Source organism: Numenius arquata, chromosome 15, assembly GCF_964106895.1.
Source record: "Numenius arquata chromosome 15, bNumArq3.hap1.1, whole genome shotgun sequence".
NCBI lineage: Eukaryota > Metazoa > Chordata > Aves > Charadriiformes > Scolopacidae > Numenius > Numenius arquata.
In genome coordinates, this window is record NC_133590.1 from 1086346 (window position 1) to 1105876 (window position 19531).

A 19531-nucleotide genomic window follows, 5' to 3' on the forward strand; every position below is an offset into this window, starting at 1 on the left:
ATTAATTTCTGTCACTATATGAAAAAAGAAACCCCAAATTTCATTTCAAATTCAGCATCCTGGACTTATTATCTGGACTTATGCAAAGCATTTGACACTGTCCCGCACGACATCCTGGTCTCAAAATTGGAAACTCATGGATTCGATGGATGGACCACTCGGTGGATAGGGAACTGGCTGGATGGCCGCATCCAAAGGGTTACAATCAATGGCTCAATGTCCAGGTGGCGGCCAGTAACGAGTGGTGTTCCGCAGGGGTCGGTACTGGGACCAGTACTGTTTAACATCTTTGTCGGTGACATGGACAGTGGGATAGAGTGCACCCTCAGCAAGTTTGCTGATGACACCAAGCTCGGTGGCGCAGTTGACACGCTGGAGGGAAGGGATGCCATCCAGAGGGACCTAGACAGGCTGGAGAGGTGGGCTCGTGCAAATTGCATGAAGTTCAACCAAGCCAAGTGCAGGGTCCTGCACCTGGGACGTGGCAACCCCAGGCACAAATACAAGTTGGGTGGAGAATGGCTGGAGAGCAGCCCCGAGGAGAAGGACTTGGGAGTGCTTATGGATGAGAAGCTCAACATGAGCAGGCAGTGTGCACTGGCAGCCCAGAGAGCCAACCGTGTCCTGGGCTGCATCAGGAGAAGTGTGGCCAGCAGGTCTCGCGAGGTGATTCTGCCCCTCTACTCTGCGCTCGTGAGACCCCTCCTGGAGTACTGTGTCCAGCTTTGGAGTCCTCAACACAGAAAGGACGTGGACCTGTTGGAACGGGTCCAGCGGAGGGCCACGAGGATGATCAGAGGGATGGAGCACCTCTCCTATGAAGACAGACTGAGAGAGCTGGGGTTGTTCAGCCTGGAGAAGAGAAGGCTCCGGGGAGACCTTATAACAGCCTATCAATACCTGAAGGGAGCCTACAGAAGAGCTGAAGAGGGACTCTTTGTCAGGAAGAGTGGTGACAGGACAAGGGGCAATGGTTTTAAATTGGAAGAGAAGAGATTTAGATTAGATATAAGGAAGAAATTCTTTACAGTGAGGGTGGTGAGGCACTGGAACAGGTTGCCCAGGGAAGTTGTGGATGCCCCATCCCTGGAAGTGTTCAAGGCCAGGCTGGATGGGGCTTTAAGCAACCTGCTCTAGTGAGAGGTGTCCCTGCCCATGGCAGGGGGGTTGGAACTAGATGATCTTTAAGGTCCTTTCCAACTCTAGCCATTCTATGATTCTATGATTCTATGATCCCTAGCGCAAAATATTTGACAGGATTCTTAAAAGCTGATGCAGAATGAAGCTGAATGCATTCAGTGAATTTCAGGATTAAAGTTAATTTTTGAAAAAGTCTCCTTTCAAAGATAGACTTTCCCAATATAAATTTTTTTTTTTCTATTTTTGGCATTTAAAAGTACATATTTCTTTAAAAGATCTTACTATTGCACAGTGGAAACAGACTTACTCTGCTAGGGATGAAGAGGAAATGATGTGCAAACACATCAGGTAAAATTATAAGGACATTTCAATATATCTAGCATCTAAAACATCGCTATTCCACCATTGCTGAGAAAACAGTTAAAGCCATGCTGCATTTTAAGAATATACGTCAAGAAAAAAAAAAGCCTCTTCAGAAAATGAAAGTACTTTATACAAGTAGTATAGAAAAGAAAATGTTCTATTTTTTTTCCCCGACGGTATTGCTGTAATTGATTTAAAATATCTTGAAAGTTCTGAATTTTTGTAGTATTTTAGGTAAGATTGCAAAAAAATTACTTATGAAAATAGACTAGGGAGCTTCACGTGGCCCAAGAGAAACATGCCTTAATGTTCTGCTCATGGTAAGAATTCCAGAGAGTGAGCTAGTAAGTAAGGATAAGTAGGAGTAGGTAAGGTAAGAGTAGGTAAGTAAGGATGAAAGTACTTCATACCTATTATATAAGAGATTAAATCTTAAAATGGTCAAGAAATCCATAAGAACGCAAGTAGAAAAGTGCATAAAGAATATAAATGTACTCCTTTTTTGCTTTGTGCCAGTTTCAGTGTTAACAAGTACGGAGTGTCAGAGCAGAAAGTGCTCATGTTTTAACCTGACTCTGCTCCTTTAGAGGATGAATACTCTGATTCTCAGTGAAGTGAGGCAAACTACAACGGGCACAAGCTGGAACATGGGAAGTTCCATTTAAATATGAGAAAAAACTTCTTTCTGGTGAGGGTGACAGAGCCCTGGAACAGGCTGCCCAGGGAGGGTGTGGAGTCCCCTTCCCTGGAGATTTTCAACACCCGCCTGGATGCAGCCCTGAGTGATGTGCTCTGGGCAACCCTGCTTTAGCAGGGGAGTTGGACTAGATGATCTCTAGAGGTCCCTTCCAACTCTGACAATTCTGTGATTCCGTGATTCTGTGCAAGGTGTGGGTTAAGTACAACCAATTCCCTAACAACTACATGCCCTCCAAATATATTATTTACATTTTCTATGAAACATTTAATGAATTGTATTGTAGAACACAGAAGCCACAAAATGATTTATCCCTTTCATTTGTATTCCTCCCTTTGAAGTACCTCTCCTAAGGAGGGAGTCTATTATATCAAAAAAGTGTATTTCAATAATATTATACGAGTCACAAGTTGCTAATTTCACTCATGAGCTAACACTTTAACTGAGGTAGTTTACAGAGTTCAGAGACTGAGTAATAATTCAAACACTGTTGGACACTCACAACCTGTAGCTATTCCATTCTTTCTCACCTCTGTTTTCAGTAGGATGGATTTTTATTCTTCTTCAGTGTTAACACTTTTCTCAGGAGATAGCCCCCTAAGGCATGCTAGAAACCTAATCATACCGATCTTACACAGATAAAACTCCAGTTATGTATTTTGAGTACTCATTCCCTGTCATCCATAGTGAAAGTCCTAATTGACTATTAAAGCTATGAGTAAATTATGAACCAACCCAAACAATTTCTCACTACAATTTTGATGTAAATATTTACAATTCTATTAATCACAACCAATGGGTGCACTACCCGTCAATGAAATACATGTATTTTGTCATAATACATACTTTCAAAATAACAATGTAACAACCCCTCTAAGCTAGCCATTACAGTTGATTTTCATGAATGTGGAGCACCCAGAGCAACAACAGAATTCAAAACCATCTTCTGGATACTCAGAGCCTCTGAAAAACAGGCTCCTGAACGTAGGAATGCCATCTTACTCCCATTAAGGTAGATAACACACTACACAAGAAGAGATGCTATCTCAGCCATGTTAATACAAGAACAGAAAATGACTCAGCTGCAATATTTTGTTTGCTGTTACCCTATGCTTTCAAATTCTATTTCCACCATATTTTGCCCTGAGACTGCATCTTAAAATGAATGTATCTAACATTTCAGTTTATGTCTGTACCCTTACTCTGGAAGTTTCTTGACTGAGGATGATATAAGAAGAACATGCATTAATGCTAGTTCTGCTAATTGTCTGTCTGCCGTTGTTGATTGTAATTATTGCAACGACATGGGTTTTTCAGAGATGTGCAAAATACAGGTGAATAAATAATGCCATATTTTAGAACTTGTTTTAGCTCTTGTTCTCTTGCCCTAAAGTATTTCAATGTGCAAAGAGATTTTCTCACATTCAGTAGAAGACAGCAAATAAGGAAGTGGGAAACAGAAAAATTCAGTGCAGAAGCATAATAAAGATACAAGCAACTGATTCATGTATTCCAAGAAAAAGACTTGTATGTAGCTTTCCATCAACACAGAGGGTAAACATAGTTTTGGGGGATTACATTTAGCCAATTCCTCATGAAAGGGTCAGACACAAGGGGCTGAGCTCTGCTAACATGGACTGAGAGCCATTCAAGATGGTTAAAGATTGTTTTCTCATGCTTACTGCCAGGCTGCTTTACAGCAGGCTGCTAGGAAAGGTAAGGGCAGCAACAGGAAGGGCAACATGTGACAAAACTAGTTTGTCTGAAAGTGCTGTGATGAGATTATGAGGATGTATATGTATCAAACCATCTGGTCGAGCAGAGAGAAGTGACCTCATAAAAATCTAGGTTCCTCTCTACATTTAAATTTCTTGAGAACTGACAAGATGCTACATCTAGTTCTTTTAACCTGGCTGCTTTATAGGTCCAGGCAGCAATATGATGACCGAGATTAGGACTGTAGCCTGCATAAACCCAAAAAGCTACTGACACCAAGAAAAGAACTAAACCCACCCACTATCTGCACAGAAACATGCATAATGATAAGGAATAGAAATGCAATTTATTATGTATAAATGCATCAAATACTAAGCAAAAAAAATAAAAATTCTTAATATCCTTTTATATTTTCTTACTTTTGAAACAATTTCTTTTTTAATGAAAAACAGGTCCCAATTACGTATTTATAAACATCTGTAGAGAAAACATACATGAAAAAAGCGATACTTTAATTTGTAGGAGACCTGCATGAGAAACAATATTCTGTTCCAGGAGAATTAGATCATTTTCTTTGGAGTGGAAATAACTGAATAAAAGTGCCTTAAAGCACTATATATTTATTTTTATACTTTGACCATTGCAATATTTTTTGTATAATTTAGAAAATACTTACATCACTTTCAGCCAAATCATTTATCTAATGATTATTGATATCATGTCAACTACTTTATAAACTTTAAATAAAATCTAATTGGGGGAGACAAGAAAGTCAGCACTTTTCCAAACATTTGTTTTGATGAGTCAATGTTTTCTAACAGAAAAAGGTTTCATTGGAGCTATATGTCAATTGTAATTTGCAGAACAACTGAACTTTTACTACTTAGTACTGTTAGTTCAATAGCATCAATACAGCTTTGAGACTGAGAAACTAAATTCTAACATCTCATTCATCAGTGAAAATAATCAAATCCCATCTTTAAGAGCAATCTTTTGTAATCCCGTTAAGACAAAAACTCATACACGTCTTTCCTGAGTAAAGAACTTGGCCTACAGAATCCATTTCTGATGATGATGTGCACAAGGGAAAATCACAGACTCCTATCAGACCTCAGGTGGAATTTGTAGCACTGGTATTCAGGAAAACGTAATTTTCCTCCTGTAAATTGAGTTTTATTTGGAGTCATTCAGAAACAGTAACACGGCACCGCATGAAGCCAATTCCACAATCATTTTTCACAAAGATACTCTGTCCATACCTTTATGAATTCACTGCAGTCCCTCATAATTAAGGCAGAAGACAAAGGCAAAACTATCTTTTATCACCAAACTAACTTTTCAGCCTTATTTCCAATTGTTAAAAATTGTTTTATAGCTGAACATTCCTGAGAGTTGGAGATTTTTGTTATAGAAGATTTAAGTAGCTTTTATAAGCTGTTAATGAAATATACAAGCAGAACCCTGTGAATTCCAAAACAGTGCAGTTACTTAAAATAAGTCTTATAAAAATCCCCAAAGCAGGTTTTAAAGTGCTTTCAGTGGGCGACTAGTTTGACTGTCATGAGTTATCAGATGCATGAGGAAGGTTTTCCAGAAAGAAATTTGAAAGATAATTTCTTCTCCCATCAAAACATAAAATAAATGTAAAAAGCTTATGGCAAACTTCTCCCTGTAGCTATTCAGAAATTTTTTTACTGTCTAGTTTCCTCTCCACGTACTTTGACTTTTTGGTTTATTCCCTACCTCGCCTGCAAAGATCTTTGCCATTTCCCTTCTATTTGTATTTTTTCCCTTCCATTCTTCTTCTCTTTTCTCATCTTGTTACTGTGATACCTCATGACATCTTCTAGCATGTAGAAGGAAGATCAGTAACTATAAATACAAGTGTCTGACAGGACGGGAGATGCAGGAGATTTTAATTTTTAAATCACTAAATATTTTCTTTAGGTTATGCTTGATTTGATTAGCTTTATGCATATTTCAACACATATAATTTCTAAAACGTTCTCAATAGCAGTTATTATTTTGGTGCCAGACAGCCTTCTATTATGCCTAAGTTCAAATTAAGTTACTGAAAATGAAATTGCTAAATGTTGTGGGCATCGTGAGCTGCCCAACAGATACTATGAGCGCTGTGAGGTACCTGGCAGACGTTACAGAGCTGGTGGAAGGCTCAGCCAATATAACCACCCTAAAGCTCTCTGTGGATATTAAAAGCAGTGTCAAGCTATTGGCAGTCATTACAAACCTTGTCAAGTATTCTGTGGACATTATAAATAGCAGTGAGAACTAGATGGGCATTGTAAATTCTGTATCAGAGGTGTGGTAAAGAGTCCTATTAGGAAATAAAGTATGAAATTCTGAGAAATTGCTTTCATTTCCTCTGTAAAATTCACAGGCTCATATTCATTGGCAACCTGGAAATATCAATTAACAGTCCTTAATCAATTCTTCCGATCATTCCAGCATTTTAAGAAGAAGGACTTTTCCTGCTGGGAAATGGATCTCTATGAAGATGTCCATGCTGGGTGTCTATAAAATGGCAGCTTGATATTTGAGAAGCATTGCAGGCTTCCAAATGTTCAGCAATACAGACTACTGGAAACTTCTCTGCCTTTCGCTCACAAGAGCTCATTCCTTATTTGCCTCCAGACAGGTATCTGTTCTTCTTTAACAATTCAGCCAATGGACCATCTGTAGCTGGTATTCATATCCTTTTACATCTCTCCCAACTTGTAAACATCTTTATTTGCTGTGAAAACCAATTTTTTTTATTACTCCTGTCAACTCTGATATCCCTTCTGCTATAAATGTGTTAGCAACATACATCATTCCTCTTGTGGCTATTAGGGTAAAAGTGTGACTTTCCTTTTGTTTCTGTAAGACATTAGTAAAGACACCATCCCAGCCATTTTCTGTTATTCAAGAAAGCCAAAGATTCAAAGATTCTGTGATTAATCAAATTTGTGTGAAATTATACGTTTGATTATGGAACCCACCAGCATCATCTTAGGCAATGATGTTTTTCTGCAGTATGTGACACACTTAAAACCTCTGGTTTAGTCTGCTCTTTGCTAGATAGTGTTCAGTGTGAGATGAATTTTCTTTACTCATCCATATTTTTTTGTTTGCTTCCTCACACCATACCCATTATGTTTGCTATGGTGGAAAATCTTTTCCAAAGCGATTTACTTATAGATCTTCAAATACAGAATTCACCTAATGGAAGCACTCTGTAAAAATTCTATTCATCCCCAGGACACAGTGCTAAAATGTATAGTTACAGGTTTATAAAAATGAAAAATACAAGAATGAAATCTGACGTTTATGCCACACTGTCAGAGATTTAACTTGAAAGGAACATTCTATAAATCCTTGTAGCAATCCTCAGTTTCATGCAGTACACTATGCAGAGCTACCATCATGGGTTAATGTTTTAAATCATAATCACGTTACCTAATATATAGACAGGACAGTGGTGTTCTTCATATATATTTATGTGTTATTTTATATGAAATAAGAAACTTGTATTTTTTTCCATTCTCTTTCAATCTTAGTTCTGTTGTCTGTGCCATATACCTGAATTTCTTGTGCCTATAAGCAAGTCTGATTTATTACTCTTTTTTTTGGGCATATTTTTCTGCCTTTTAATATTTTCTCTGGGTTCCACTTCAGTTTGCAATGCTAAATGAGACTACAGCTCACCACATATCAGCTGGTTTTCCTTCAGGTTACGAAATGACAGTCCTTGTAAAGCACTGGGGTAAGCGCAAACTGTTTCCTCGGCTATTCGAACTGAAGCATTTCTGGCCCATTGCAAGACCCATTTTAGATTGCAGTCACAAATGAGTGAATCGGTGTTGAAATGTCTGGAAAGACAAAGAAAGATCACAATTGGTATACGTGCAATTTTCATAAACATACTTTCTTCCGTTAGATTCAAATTATCAAATTCCAAAGAGAACTATTTCTAGATAGACACATAACTATGAGTGTATAATTATAAAGATATCCTGAGGCAACTAATACACATTGTCCCACTGTTGATGACTTCCAAGACATTATGCCAAAATTCTGGTTTTGGTTACAGAACAGTGTCACTGACTACTGAATTAAATTTGAGTATGTGCTACTGTAGAAAGTCATACTAAAACATATTTCCACTTAGTAAAAACTCTTTCAAGTAGAAACTTGGCTATGGGAGCATCCAGTATACACTTTTAAGTCTCAGAGAAGTACATTTAATATAAATAACTGGGAATTGTTATTATAATTCCAGGAAAAAATATTTAAGATGAGTGTTTTTGTGTATTTAGAGTTCATATATGATGTAACACATGAAAACGTGGAAAGCTAGAAGAATATAAAGGACAAGTAAACAAGGATGCTCATCAGGACGGCTAGACTGGGCTAGTCAGAAAGAGGGTCAAGTTGTCAGCACTATCCATTTCAATGGGACAGGTAGAAGGTGGCAGCTCATCAACAGAGACAGACAATCGATGACAAAATACTGTATATTTTACATTTAGAATGCATTGCTAGACACAATCCTCTTTGACTTCATATTCACCTCTGTGTCTATTCTAATGTTTTTCTTGAATATTTCAGATTTCCAAACATAAGGAATGATACTTACAGTGCTTTCAGAGCTAGAAGCTCAGAAAAAAGTCCATCCATGAGACTTGAAAAAATATTCCCTGACAAATTCCTAGAAAAAAAACCATTTGCAGTCAGTTACAACAAATACAAGAAAAAAGCAAAATTATTATAGAGTATAATTTTCCCAATGCTAATTAAGAAATTCTGCTTCCTTGACAACAGTAGAAACATAATTAAATTTGTACATTCCTTTTTCCTACATGACAGCAATATTCAAATCAAATCATACACTTTTACTTCTTTTATTTTCCCAGCAGGTATACACACAATTCACTTAGTCTAATAAACAGGAAAATTTCTACATATTTAATAGAATAGAACTCTAGAAGATAATATTCTAGAATTTAATTTAATACAGTGAATAGTCAGTGAGACCTATGTTGTATTTTTATAGTATATGTTGAATGCTACTTCAAGGTAAAGAAATAAAACCAGTGTCTTAATTTAGTAATGCTCAGAAGAATTTAAGCAATTCCTTAAAACAGTAATGAGTTTTCAAAGTAACTACACAAATAATTTTATTACAAAGGACTTTAAACAAACTGATTTTTCCCATCTTTAAACTAAGGACATTTCCATTTTAACTACTGTTTTACTATTTCTTGTCCTGATGGCTGGATGGATTAGGTTGAATACTTGCAAATGGATGCAGTTTAATTTTGCCTAGTTTAACAGCATTGGTCCACCAGTGCCTTCATAGTATAAAAGGTAAATGGTTAACGTCAAGTAATACTGTCTTTTTCTCTACCAGTAAACTGAAAAATTAGTGCAGTATCCAAGATTAACATTTCACAGCATATGAATAATCTACTTTTGAAATACTGATATATGTTCCTTCCTAGCCAGTGTCCAAAGCCTACATGTCTGAATTCAAGGATGGCTACAAAGTTTCAGCTATCAGTGAAATGTCAGATCTCTTCACTGGAGATTTGTTGTTACATATAGAAAAAAATATATATTGCAAAGAAAATGGTTTCATTACTTTTTCATTAAAAATGATGTTTTTATAATAATTGATTTTACTTCTCTTATGTCTACAAAGTAAAGAGCGTATACTAAACCGAAGATATAAATTCAGATCATGACCAATATTGCACCAGTGAGAAATCTAGCAAGCTGTAAAAATCTGAACCAGCTTCATGAAGGGAGGAAGAAAAAACCCCTCAAGAATTACGCTTTCTACAGAAATCTGTACAGATACATATGGATCAATGAATTCAAGAAATAAGAGAGAATATTGCTAATTTATAAATTATTTTAAGAAAGTTATGGAGCATTCTTGAAACAATAAATAATCTTAACTTTGTACATATTTTTCACCACTGAAATAATGAAAAAAAAAAGAAAATGAACTTTAAACACTGAATTTTCATGGTACTTCAAAGCAAAATTCTACTAATACAGAAAAATAAACTGGCTCAGTAATGTTAAGTGAAATTATTTCTCATTATATTGAGTGATGATGAGATGTGTTGATATAATTGGATTCATTGTTAAGATTTAGTTTAACAGTGGGCCTTTAATACAGTCGTGGCTCAAAGCTCTTGAAAATGGAAGGGCTTTCCAGTATCTCTTCAAGTGTGGGTATGTCTATAGGTGGAAATGAATGTTTGCTTGTAGCTACCTATTTCTATACTCTTAATATTTTAGATTTATCAACAGGAACTAAAAATATTGAGCATTTTACAAAGACTCAGTTACCTCTTTACTTAAAATTAAAATGGATCTAATCATGTGCTTATTGGACATAAGCCGTAACGAGGCATATGCTGAAGCAGCTCAGTGAACTTGGACATATAACGGACTAAATCAGAAACTGATAACCCTGACATTTACACTGAAGTAAATCAGAAGTGGCTCCAATAATATGAAAGCAGCTACAGTAGTATAAACTTAATGACAGAGGGAGATCATGATGAACTGAAGGATGGGGGAAAGCAATCTGCCCAGTCTTGCACGGATGGCAGCCAGAAGGCAGAAATACAGGGTTTTCTTTTCTTTTCTCTGCCTTACTCCAATACAGTATGACAATATTCCTGATTTGATGCAAATCCCAGCTTTCCCCTTAAATACTTCATACAGCAAACCAAACAGAACATCAAGTCTGAATTTCAGTAATTCCATTTGGACCAACGGAAGGCTTTAAGGGAAAAACTGTAGGTCATTTCCACAGCTGACGTAGCAGGGTTCAGCAGATGGATGGTAGTTATGCACATGCCGGTGGCGCCCATTCTGTGCCTATTGAATCTATGGGCTTTCCATAGCTCCTGCCAAATCCACCAAGATATCTAGCCAGAACTCACCTACATTATGTTAACATAAAAAATCCCGACTCATGTTCCCTTTACACATTTTTGGTTTCTTTTTACCATGACAGAGAAGTATGTAAACCTTTTCTTCAGTGGTTTTGCCAAGTGCTGGAGTAATTGAGTTTCTGACAGTTCAAAAGTCAGCACAAAGCCAGTAAGCCAATTTTAATATTCTTTCATATTCTTATGGAAATGATCTGGTTTGAAGTTTCCATGTTATTTCTAATATTTAGCAAACTAGGATCCTGTTGACAGGGCTGTAGAAGTCACAAAGCAATATATTTCTATGCCCAAAACCCACATAATTACAATATCTGGATCTTCAACAGTGTGAATAGCTTCTCTCTAACAAAACTTTCAGAAATCTTCTCAAATCACCCCACTAACACATGTATTTCTGAGCTAGATATCTGATTCTGGCAAATGCCTGGTTCTGTCAGTTCACATCATTTATGTTATATATTAAAGTATCTCCAAATGCATAACATTGTGAAATTCCGCCATTTCAGATATCCAAAAACCCATGCTAGCTTGATCTAAAAGGACATTTGTTCTAAAAACATCTGTATCACCTAGTTTGCAAACATTTCAAACATAACAAATTAATGCACTCCAAAGCTGATAGCACTTACTACACCATTAACTTAGTCCATTAATAGAAACATGTGCTTTCTATCAGAGGTAAAACATTTTAGTCTTAAGAATAAGGTCCTACACTTATTTTTTTTTCATATACCAAATACTCTTTTGCTTTTACAGAAATTAATAAAACACTTGCCAAAAGCTTTAATATAAATGACAAATGCTGTAAAAGAGTTAAAGGGAGTGTCTTAGAGGACCCTTTTGAGGCAAAATATAGGTAGAAGCAGAAGCATATGAATATGAAGAATGCTTCACTCTTACAAGCAGTATTAAAAAGCAAAAGTCAAATGCAAGGGTGACAGATTGATCTTCTGTGCAAAAAGACTGGGATAGGAGTCAACAACATGGGATGGGGAAAACAACTATCCCAACAACTGGGATTGGGCAACAACAAAAGAAACACAGAGAGAGCAGGTTACGGTGCATATTTCTTGATGTTGCCAAAGTGGGGTCTGTTTGATTCACTATGTTCCTTGTTTTGGACTTTGTTTCTGGCACCATACAAAGTGATTAGTTGCTTCAATGACAGCAAGAAAGTCACACAAGAATATATGGTATAATATTATTGTAAAACTGCCGATGAAGATTGAGAGGCAGGATGAAGAATAAATCAGATATACTTTAATCAAAAAATTGGAAGTGAGGAGGAAGTTCTGTTTTGAACTTCCAAAAGGAAAATCCAGCAGTGGTCCTTGTTGAAACAGATTTAAAGTTGTAACATTTCAGAAGCTGAAGAGCTAACTTATGGGGGACTAAAGAAATGAAATCTGGTATATCAGTACCGTGGCACCATCCCAGTATTCCACAGCTCTTGATATCTAGATTAAATATAAACAGAATTAATGTGGACGGCAGCTCCATTACCTAGCAGAAATACATTTGCATACATAATTCTGGAACAAAGCACTGAAACATGGCCACTGAGGGACCAAAGGAGATTTGGAAGATTTGTTGCATTCAATTATGTCACTCCTAGTTAGAATATGTGCACCTCATCATAGTATAAACACAGCCAAAGGGTAATATACAAGCCAAAAAAGTTAAGCTAATATCTTAGAAGACATAATAAATCTTCTCTTATACTGTCTGAGGCACTGAGAGCTGTATCTGTCATATGATATGAAAGCATTTTGGAATAATTTTCCGGAGTACAAATCATCAAATCCAAGAAGGTGTAAAAATTAGATCAGTCTCAAGGAACATAATCACAACTCACTGGCTGCAGTAATTCAGGAACTGTGTGAAATTTTAGATTTCATTAGTAACTTGAAATTCAGTTCCTCTTCACTGTAATATACATCCTGACTGCAATCGGAGTAAAAGTTGTCTTTTCTACGTTATCAAGAGGCTGACACTTTTTTGTGGTTTCTTTATGTGTGCATGTTTTCAAAACAATACTACAAGATACTACTAATTAGATTTTTCTTAATTCAAGAATCCTGTAGGTTTCCCTGTTCTAAAATAGACTGCACAAAACCACCAAGCCCTTTGAAGAGTGTTTGCTTTATCCCTGAGAGCTCAGGCAGTTCTCATCCTACATTTTAGTGAAGTATTTAAACATACCTTTGCCCTACTCAGTTTAGATAAATGCATCACATCGTTTGGTTAAACATCTAATGTCTGTTTGGGCCTAGAGCTGATTTTTCAGCTCTAATTCTATTTTTTCAAACTGAATTAGACTTACAAGATCAACTGAAACACCGTGCTATTTTATTTCACCTTGTTTTTGCACTTGTAAACAGTATAAGAAAATCTCATCTCTGTGCTTCACAGAAGGTGCATGAAAAGATTTATGTCCTTTGCTCCTTCCAGTGGACTCATGGCTCTCCCTACTGGTTTTGATAACAGCCGGCAAAGATCCTCCTGTACTTCAGTTCTCTAACATAACACAGGAGAGCTCTGATTACCACAATCAACAACTGAATAAATCAAGACATACGTATACATCTCAATATTTCTCCTTCAGTAATCTAAACCACACTTGATGGCCCTGAAACCAGTTCCATGTTTAAGAACTTGTCGTCTTTTCCTTGGTACAACTAGATCCACTGATGTTACACCAACTCCATATGCTTCTCCATAACCTTTTCAGAGAAAAACTTTTTCATACCTCTGAAACAATAACACAATTCAGACATATCAGCAGCAACAGAAAGGTGACTTATTGTATTTTAAACATGTTTTAAAAGTTTGATTCTGAGAAGTTTATATGAACTTCCACACAGAAAAAAGCTAGAAAGTGCTAGAAAAGTACCAGTGTCATTAGCTTGTAGTCAATAAGCAATCACCAGTTCTTACACCAGAGGCAAATTGAGCTCTCAGTTCAAATAATTACTTGCAGCAATATGTCACTATATGAGATTTCGGAGTTTGAGGAATGAATGATATTATGAATGGCAGGGAACAGTTCCTCTTGTTTGAGATTGTGTTGTATTTCTTCACAAAATAATCACTGACCCAACAAGAGTAATGGTACTCTTGAGTTTGCTTTGCTAAGGAGGACGGTCCCTACAAAAGAGAAAGTCATAACTTCTGACACAGCAATAATGAACTGATTTACTTCAGATGAAAGGGAAATTCAGAGTTGTCTATTACTGTGCCTCTGATTTCAAAGGACAGACTTTTGAAATAAAAATAAATAAAAAAAATAAATAAAGCAACTAGTGAAGAACTACTAAAGTACATGACCTGGAATTCAGGATGGCCCTGTTTGTTAAGTCAATGGTAGAAAGGCAATTTAAAACCCAAATAAGGAAAATGGAAAATAGACTAACTGGATCAATAACCAATTCTTAAATCTTGAAAAATAATTCAAGTTTTAAAAAGATCAAAGAAACAGAGAGACTATAATGAACAGGAAAAGGTTAGCAACAAGACAGGAAACAGAGGGACAATGAGAATTATCAAAAATTAAGTTAAACTTTGGAAAATATACTAAAACAAGGTGCAAAAGACACTTTAGCAATTCTACTATAAGTAAGAAATGAAGAAAGAGTAGATATTACATATAACCTAAATATATCCCATTACCACTATTTTCTATTCTATTTACTAAGGTTGGTAATTTGGATTATAGGTAGTTATGGGAAAAGCATACACTAAATTCTGGAAATCGTCTTTCCCAGGACCACCTACAATATGACTACTGATCTGCAGAAGTAGTTAAAATCCAAAAAATACCTAGGCAACTAGAGGCCTTCTAGGCTAATACCACTCACAGGAAAACACTAGTATAAATGTTAATGGTTTTCTCCTGCTTATGTGGTATCATGTTAGATGCATATGAAAATCAATAAATAATTTTCCTTGTCTAGAAAACTAGTGATCTTTTTATATATGTATACATGATACATCTCCAATCGATGTATATTGGGTTTTTTTCCCCATTTCTGATTTCCAACATTTTTTTTCCCATTTTTCTTTCTTTCAAAACTCACTCATTTAGTGCTTTCACGAATGACTCTGGCTCAGCATGTGAAAATGAAAACTGGTAATAACAAAAGGAAGGATTGTTCAGTATTAAGAGAACTATCATACAAGAAGAGGTGAACATTCTTGAAGATGAGATGTCTAGTAATTTCATTAAATAATAGTATTCAAAGTGAAAAGTGTAACAAGAATGTCACTTGAGAATCTTAAGAAATATGTAATTCGAGTTTCTGCTATAAACTGGGCCTCAGAAAGAAAACAATACAGAAAGCCCTGGATCTACACCTACTTGGAAATGAAAGCTAGCTCCATCTTGAGGGAAACATAAATATTTACTTACGATGCACAAAAAGGCTAGATGAAGGAAAATACAGTGTTAATGATAGTGTAGGGGGAACTGGTGAGACTTGCTCTGGATCTACTTGCTCAGAAAAGGTTCGCCAACACTGGGACAGGTACATCAGTTACTAGAATGAGCAGGGATACGACAAATCTGTTTTACGAAAGGAAATTGTAATGGTGTGTTTGATCAGTCCAGTAACTATGGGCATGCAGCATGCATATTGTGCCTTTTTCTGACTTCTCTGGTATCAGTGAAGGATGCGGAGATCCACTGCCACACTCTTTCCTGTTCTTCAGAGGAAAGGGGATTATACAGCCAAACACTGTCTCAGAGCAAATGTTGTACGCTCACTGTGAATGACTTTCTGATCTTACCATAACAGGACTGAAGCTCTGTATTTAACTTCTAATTAGTTTTTTACATGAAGTCTGAAAGATTTATGAATGGAATTTTTAGATATGTTTTCCTGAGAGAGCAGGGTTTTGAACAGTTTCTATTGAGATTTCTCCTAGCATCTAGAAGCACCTTCCATTTAGTAAGATGACTTCACCATTTTGAATTAAACATACTTTCTATGGTAATCTGGCTTTACAGTCACAGTCATGTTCACCGTGCACAACAAAAGGAGACCCAGCAACCCTCAACAAGTGGGTTGGGCTTGCCCAATTTGGCAACTCATCTGAGACGAGTAAAAAAAGGGGCAGTCTGCACCCGTTCATCAACATGTCATCAAAGCTCTTCCCGTCATTTGTTCTCAGTGTTTTATCTACATTAAATTTAATCTGCCATTTTACTGCCCAGTCATGGAGTCCTGTACCTTACTTCTGTCCTTCAAAGTCAACCCTTCTCTCTAATTCTCCGGTTAACTTAGTATCTACTAGCAAACTGTCATCACATATTTTCTCTCTTCTTTCAGGTCATCTGATTCTCCCTAAAACTGAACAGCCTGGGTATCCTACCATCATCTCATGTTTTCTGAGTGCTCTTTCCAGAATCTATTGATCACACAGCTCTCTGACATGCTTATGGATATGCAAGTTGATTGCTTTGCTCCCTAGAGGGTATTCCAGTGCAATTGCACATGATAAACTAACGATTCAAAAAGTACTATGAGAAATAAAGTGTACAACACAACACCTTTGACAGTCTAGAATTGATATTTCTGAAGTGATTTGAACTACACTGATAGTGCAGATTTGCTTGACGCTTTACACATTTTTTTCTCAGTGTATGCTTACTTCTTCATGTAATACATTTAAGGAAAGAAAAATGTTACAACATAATGGTCAGAAAGAGCAATGTATAAGTCTCATTGTGTGCTTGACTTTTAATTGTTTCTGAGACATGCAGACAGAAATGTTACATTTAGCCTCTTCGCAATGTGAAAATGAAATTAAATTCTTTGCAGTTCTGATAGATTATACAATTACAAACAGAAACAACATCTTTAAAATATCAAGTCATCATAATCAAAGGCTCAGGAGAGGGTTTTTTTTTTAGTACAAAACCTATATTTTCTTATAACAAAAGTTTATTGCCAACTGTACTCAGGTAAGCCATGTGACAGTTTGGATTTCTCCTGTTTAAAACAGAAGTGGTATTATACTCACAGTTTGTGAAGACTTTTCAGTCCAACAAACATTTCTGGTGTTAGGCAACCAATTCTGTTATTTGAAAGGTCCCTGAAAAAAACCAAACCAAACTGTTAGGTCTGTCTTTTTCATATACACACCTACATAATTACATACAACGTCTTTAACTCTTAAGGAGTTAGAGACAAACAAGAAATAAATTTTTTTTCCATAATGTAATGTAACTGAATTAAATAGATTTAACAACTTTTTTATTAACATTATTGAGCAATATTCTGCAATTAAACATACCATCCTGCAACTTATATAAAATCACACTTTAATGCAATTAGTATATGTAGCAAATAAAAAAAAAAGATTTCAAATATAAAGAATTTTATTTATCAAAGTTACTAGCACTAATTAATTTACTTATGAAAAATACTATGCATTTTGTTGCATGCAATATTTAGCAAAAATTGACATATTTTTAGTGTTTACTAATGTCTCATCTCATTGACAGCAACCTTTCTTGCTGAAGAAATCACAGAAACCAGAGGGCAATTAATTTTTGAGCTAGTAAGAAGGTCAGTCTTGGTAAAAAATTGGCAAGCTCTTTTAAGAACAATACTGTGGCTGTCTCAGACCACAAATAGTACAAGGCATTACGTTCCATAACTCTTGTCTGCAGAAATGTGAATGGGTGTTTTCTGTACAAATCATACATACATCATAATGTATAGGATACTTAAAGGAAGGGGATAAAAATAGGTATGAACAATTATGTTGTGGTAACAACATGAATGCTGCCTTTTTGTTCATTCTGTAATAGTGTTTAATTTTTACATATTTGGTTTTCAACCTTGACTCAAATTTTCTTTCTTATCAAGTATGTTTTTTTAAAATAATTGCAGTAATGTAAGGATTCTACATCCATTAAAATGTTAACATTGATCTGACTATATTTTTGGTTTAGAATCAGTAGTAGTCCCCCAATTTCTTTGTTACATTGTGCAGATTCCCTATTTTTCTGTTGTTACATGAGAACACTAAAGTAATCAAAAAGAAGAATAAAGGTTGTAGTTTGACAAATCTAGTTATTGCTTTCATGGAGACATATCCAATTAGCTAGAATGTGAAGGCAATTTCTTTAGAATTCACTGCAAAGTCTTCTCCTATCAGAAAAAGATTACATTATTGTACAATTAAATGATGAAGCATCACATTAGAATGAAAATATTTCTTAATATTGTCAAGGATATTAAGTAGGCAACAGTGGAGAAAATAATGTGGATAACAATACAGTGCAATAATTGCATACTAGAATTACTCTTTAAGTTCTACTAATGAAAGCTACATAGAAAAACTAAAAATGTAAGTTTAAGACAAACATACAAACATATATATATATATACAAGTAAATATCTTTCTATTAGAAGAGGGAAATAGTAAACAAGAATCTACTCAGAATTCTTGGTCAGGTAATGCTTTACTTCTGCCTAAGGAAAGTCTGAACACATATGGAAGAAATGCATCACATGTGGGGCATAAATTGGGTAACAAAAGTAAATTTCATGTAAATTAATCAAAAGAGGTGCATATTTCTCTAAGTGTGGCACACAGTGAAATGTTTTTTTTTTAATAAAGTGAAAGGCTACACACCCTTTTCTCAAAGTTTACTTCAATGAGTGTTATTTTCACAATAAGATATATGGTAGTGGCTGAAATCTCAGTATTGTGAAACAAATTTTCTGAAAAAATGTTAGCAAAAAGAAAAGAAAACTTGCTGCACATTCCTCCAGACTAATACATGTTATATTACACATAATTCCATTCATAATGCACAAAGCTGGTGTTCCTTTTCAGGAGTAAGACATTTAACTTACTAATGCTGACTTGTAAAATTGACATTAGAGAAAACAAAACGCTCCTCTGTTGAATAACCAAGTGGCATAATTTTCATGCTTCATAAATTTTCACTTTTCATCAATTTTGTGTGTACCTGTTTGAGTATACCCTTGAAATAATTCAGTTTGTCATTCAAATACAAATTATAACAGTTCTCCAAATCATTCACAGAAAACATTTTGATGTCGACAGCCTGCAGCTTTCGACTGACTTGCCATAGCCGTATCTCTAGCAGTTGCCCATATTGCATCAGCTTCTGCTTTTCACTGAATTTCACTGAATTTTTAGAGTTGGAAGGGACCATAAAGGTCATCTAGTCCAACTCCCCTGCCGAAGCAGGATTGCCCAGAGCATGTCAGAGCATGTTACTCAGGACTGCATCCAGGCGGGTCTTGAAAATCTCCAAAGAAGGGGACTCCACACCCTCCCCGGGCAGCCTGTTCCAGGGCTCTGGCACCCTCACCGTAAAAAAGTTTCTTCTCATATTTGAGTGGAACCTCCTATGTTCCAGCTTGTGCCCGTTGCCCCTCGTCCTCTCACTGGCAACCACTGAAAAGAGTCTGGCTCCCTCCTCCTTCAACCCACCCTTCAGACACTTATAAGCATTGATAAGGTCTCCCCTCAGCCTTCTCTTCTCCAGGCTAAAGAGTCCCAGCTCTCTCAGCCTTTCTTCATAAGGGAGATGCTCCAATCCTTGAATCATCCTCGTTGCCCTTTGCTGAACTCTTTCCAGTAGTTCCCTATCCCTCTTGAA

At 36.1% G+C, this 19531-nt stretch overlaps 1 protein-coding gene across 1 annotated transcript in view; it reads right to left on the minus strand.

The window, feature by feature from the left end:
- Positions 1 to 19531, minus strand: part of LOC141472108 (adhesion G protein-coupled receptor A3-like) — a 283689-nt gene that overhangs the window by 159308 nt on the left and 104850 nt on the right. Inside the window, exons 4-6 of the mRNA XM_074158920.1 lie at positions 16909 to 16980; positions 8553 to 8624; positions 7622 to 7785 (exon numbers count right to left, since the gene is read on the minus strand). Of these exons, the coding sequence (XP_074015021.1) occupies positions 7622 to 7785; positions 8553 to 8624; positions 16909 to 16980 (308 nt within the window). The remainder of the gene's footprint in view (positions 1 to 7621; positions 7786 to 8552; positions 8625 to 16908; positions 16981 to 19531) is intronic.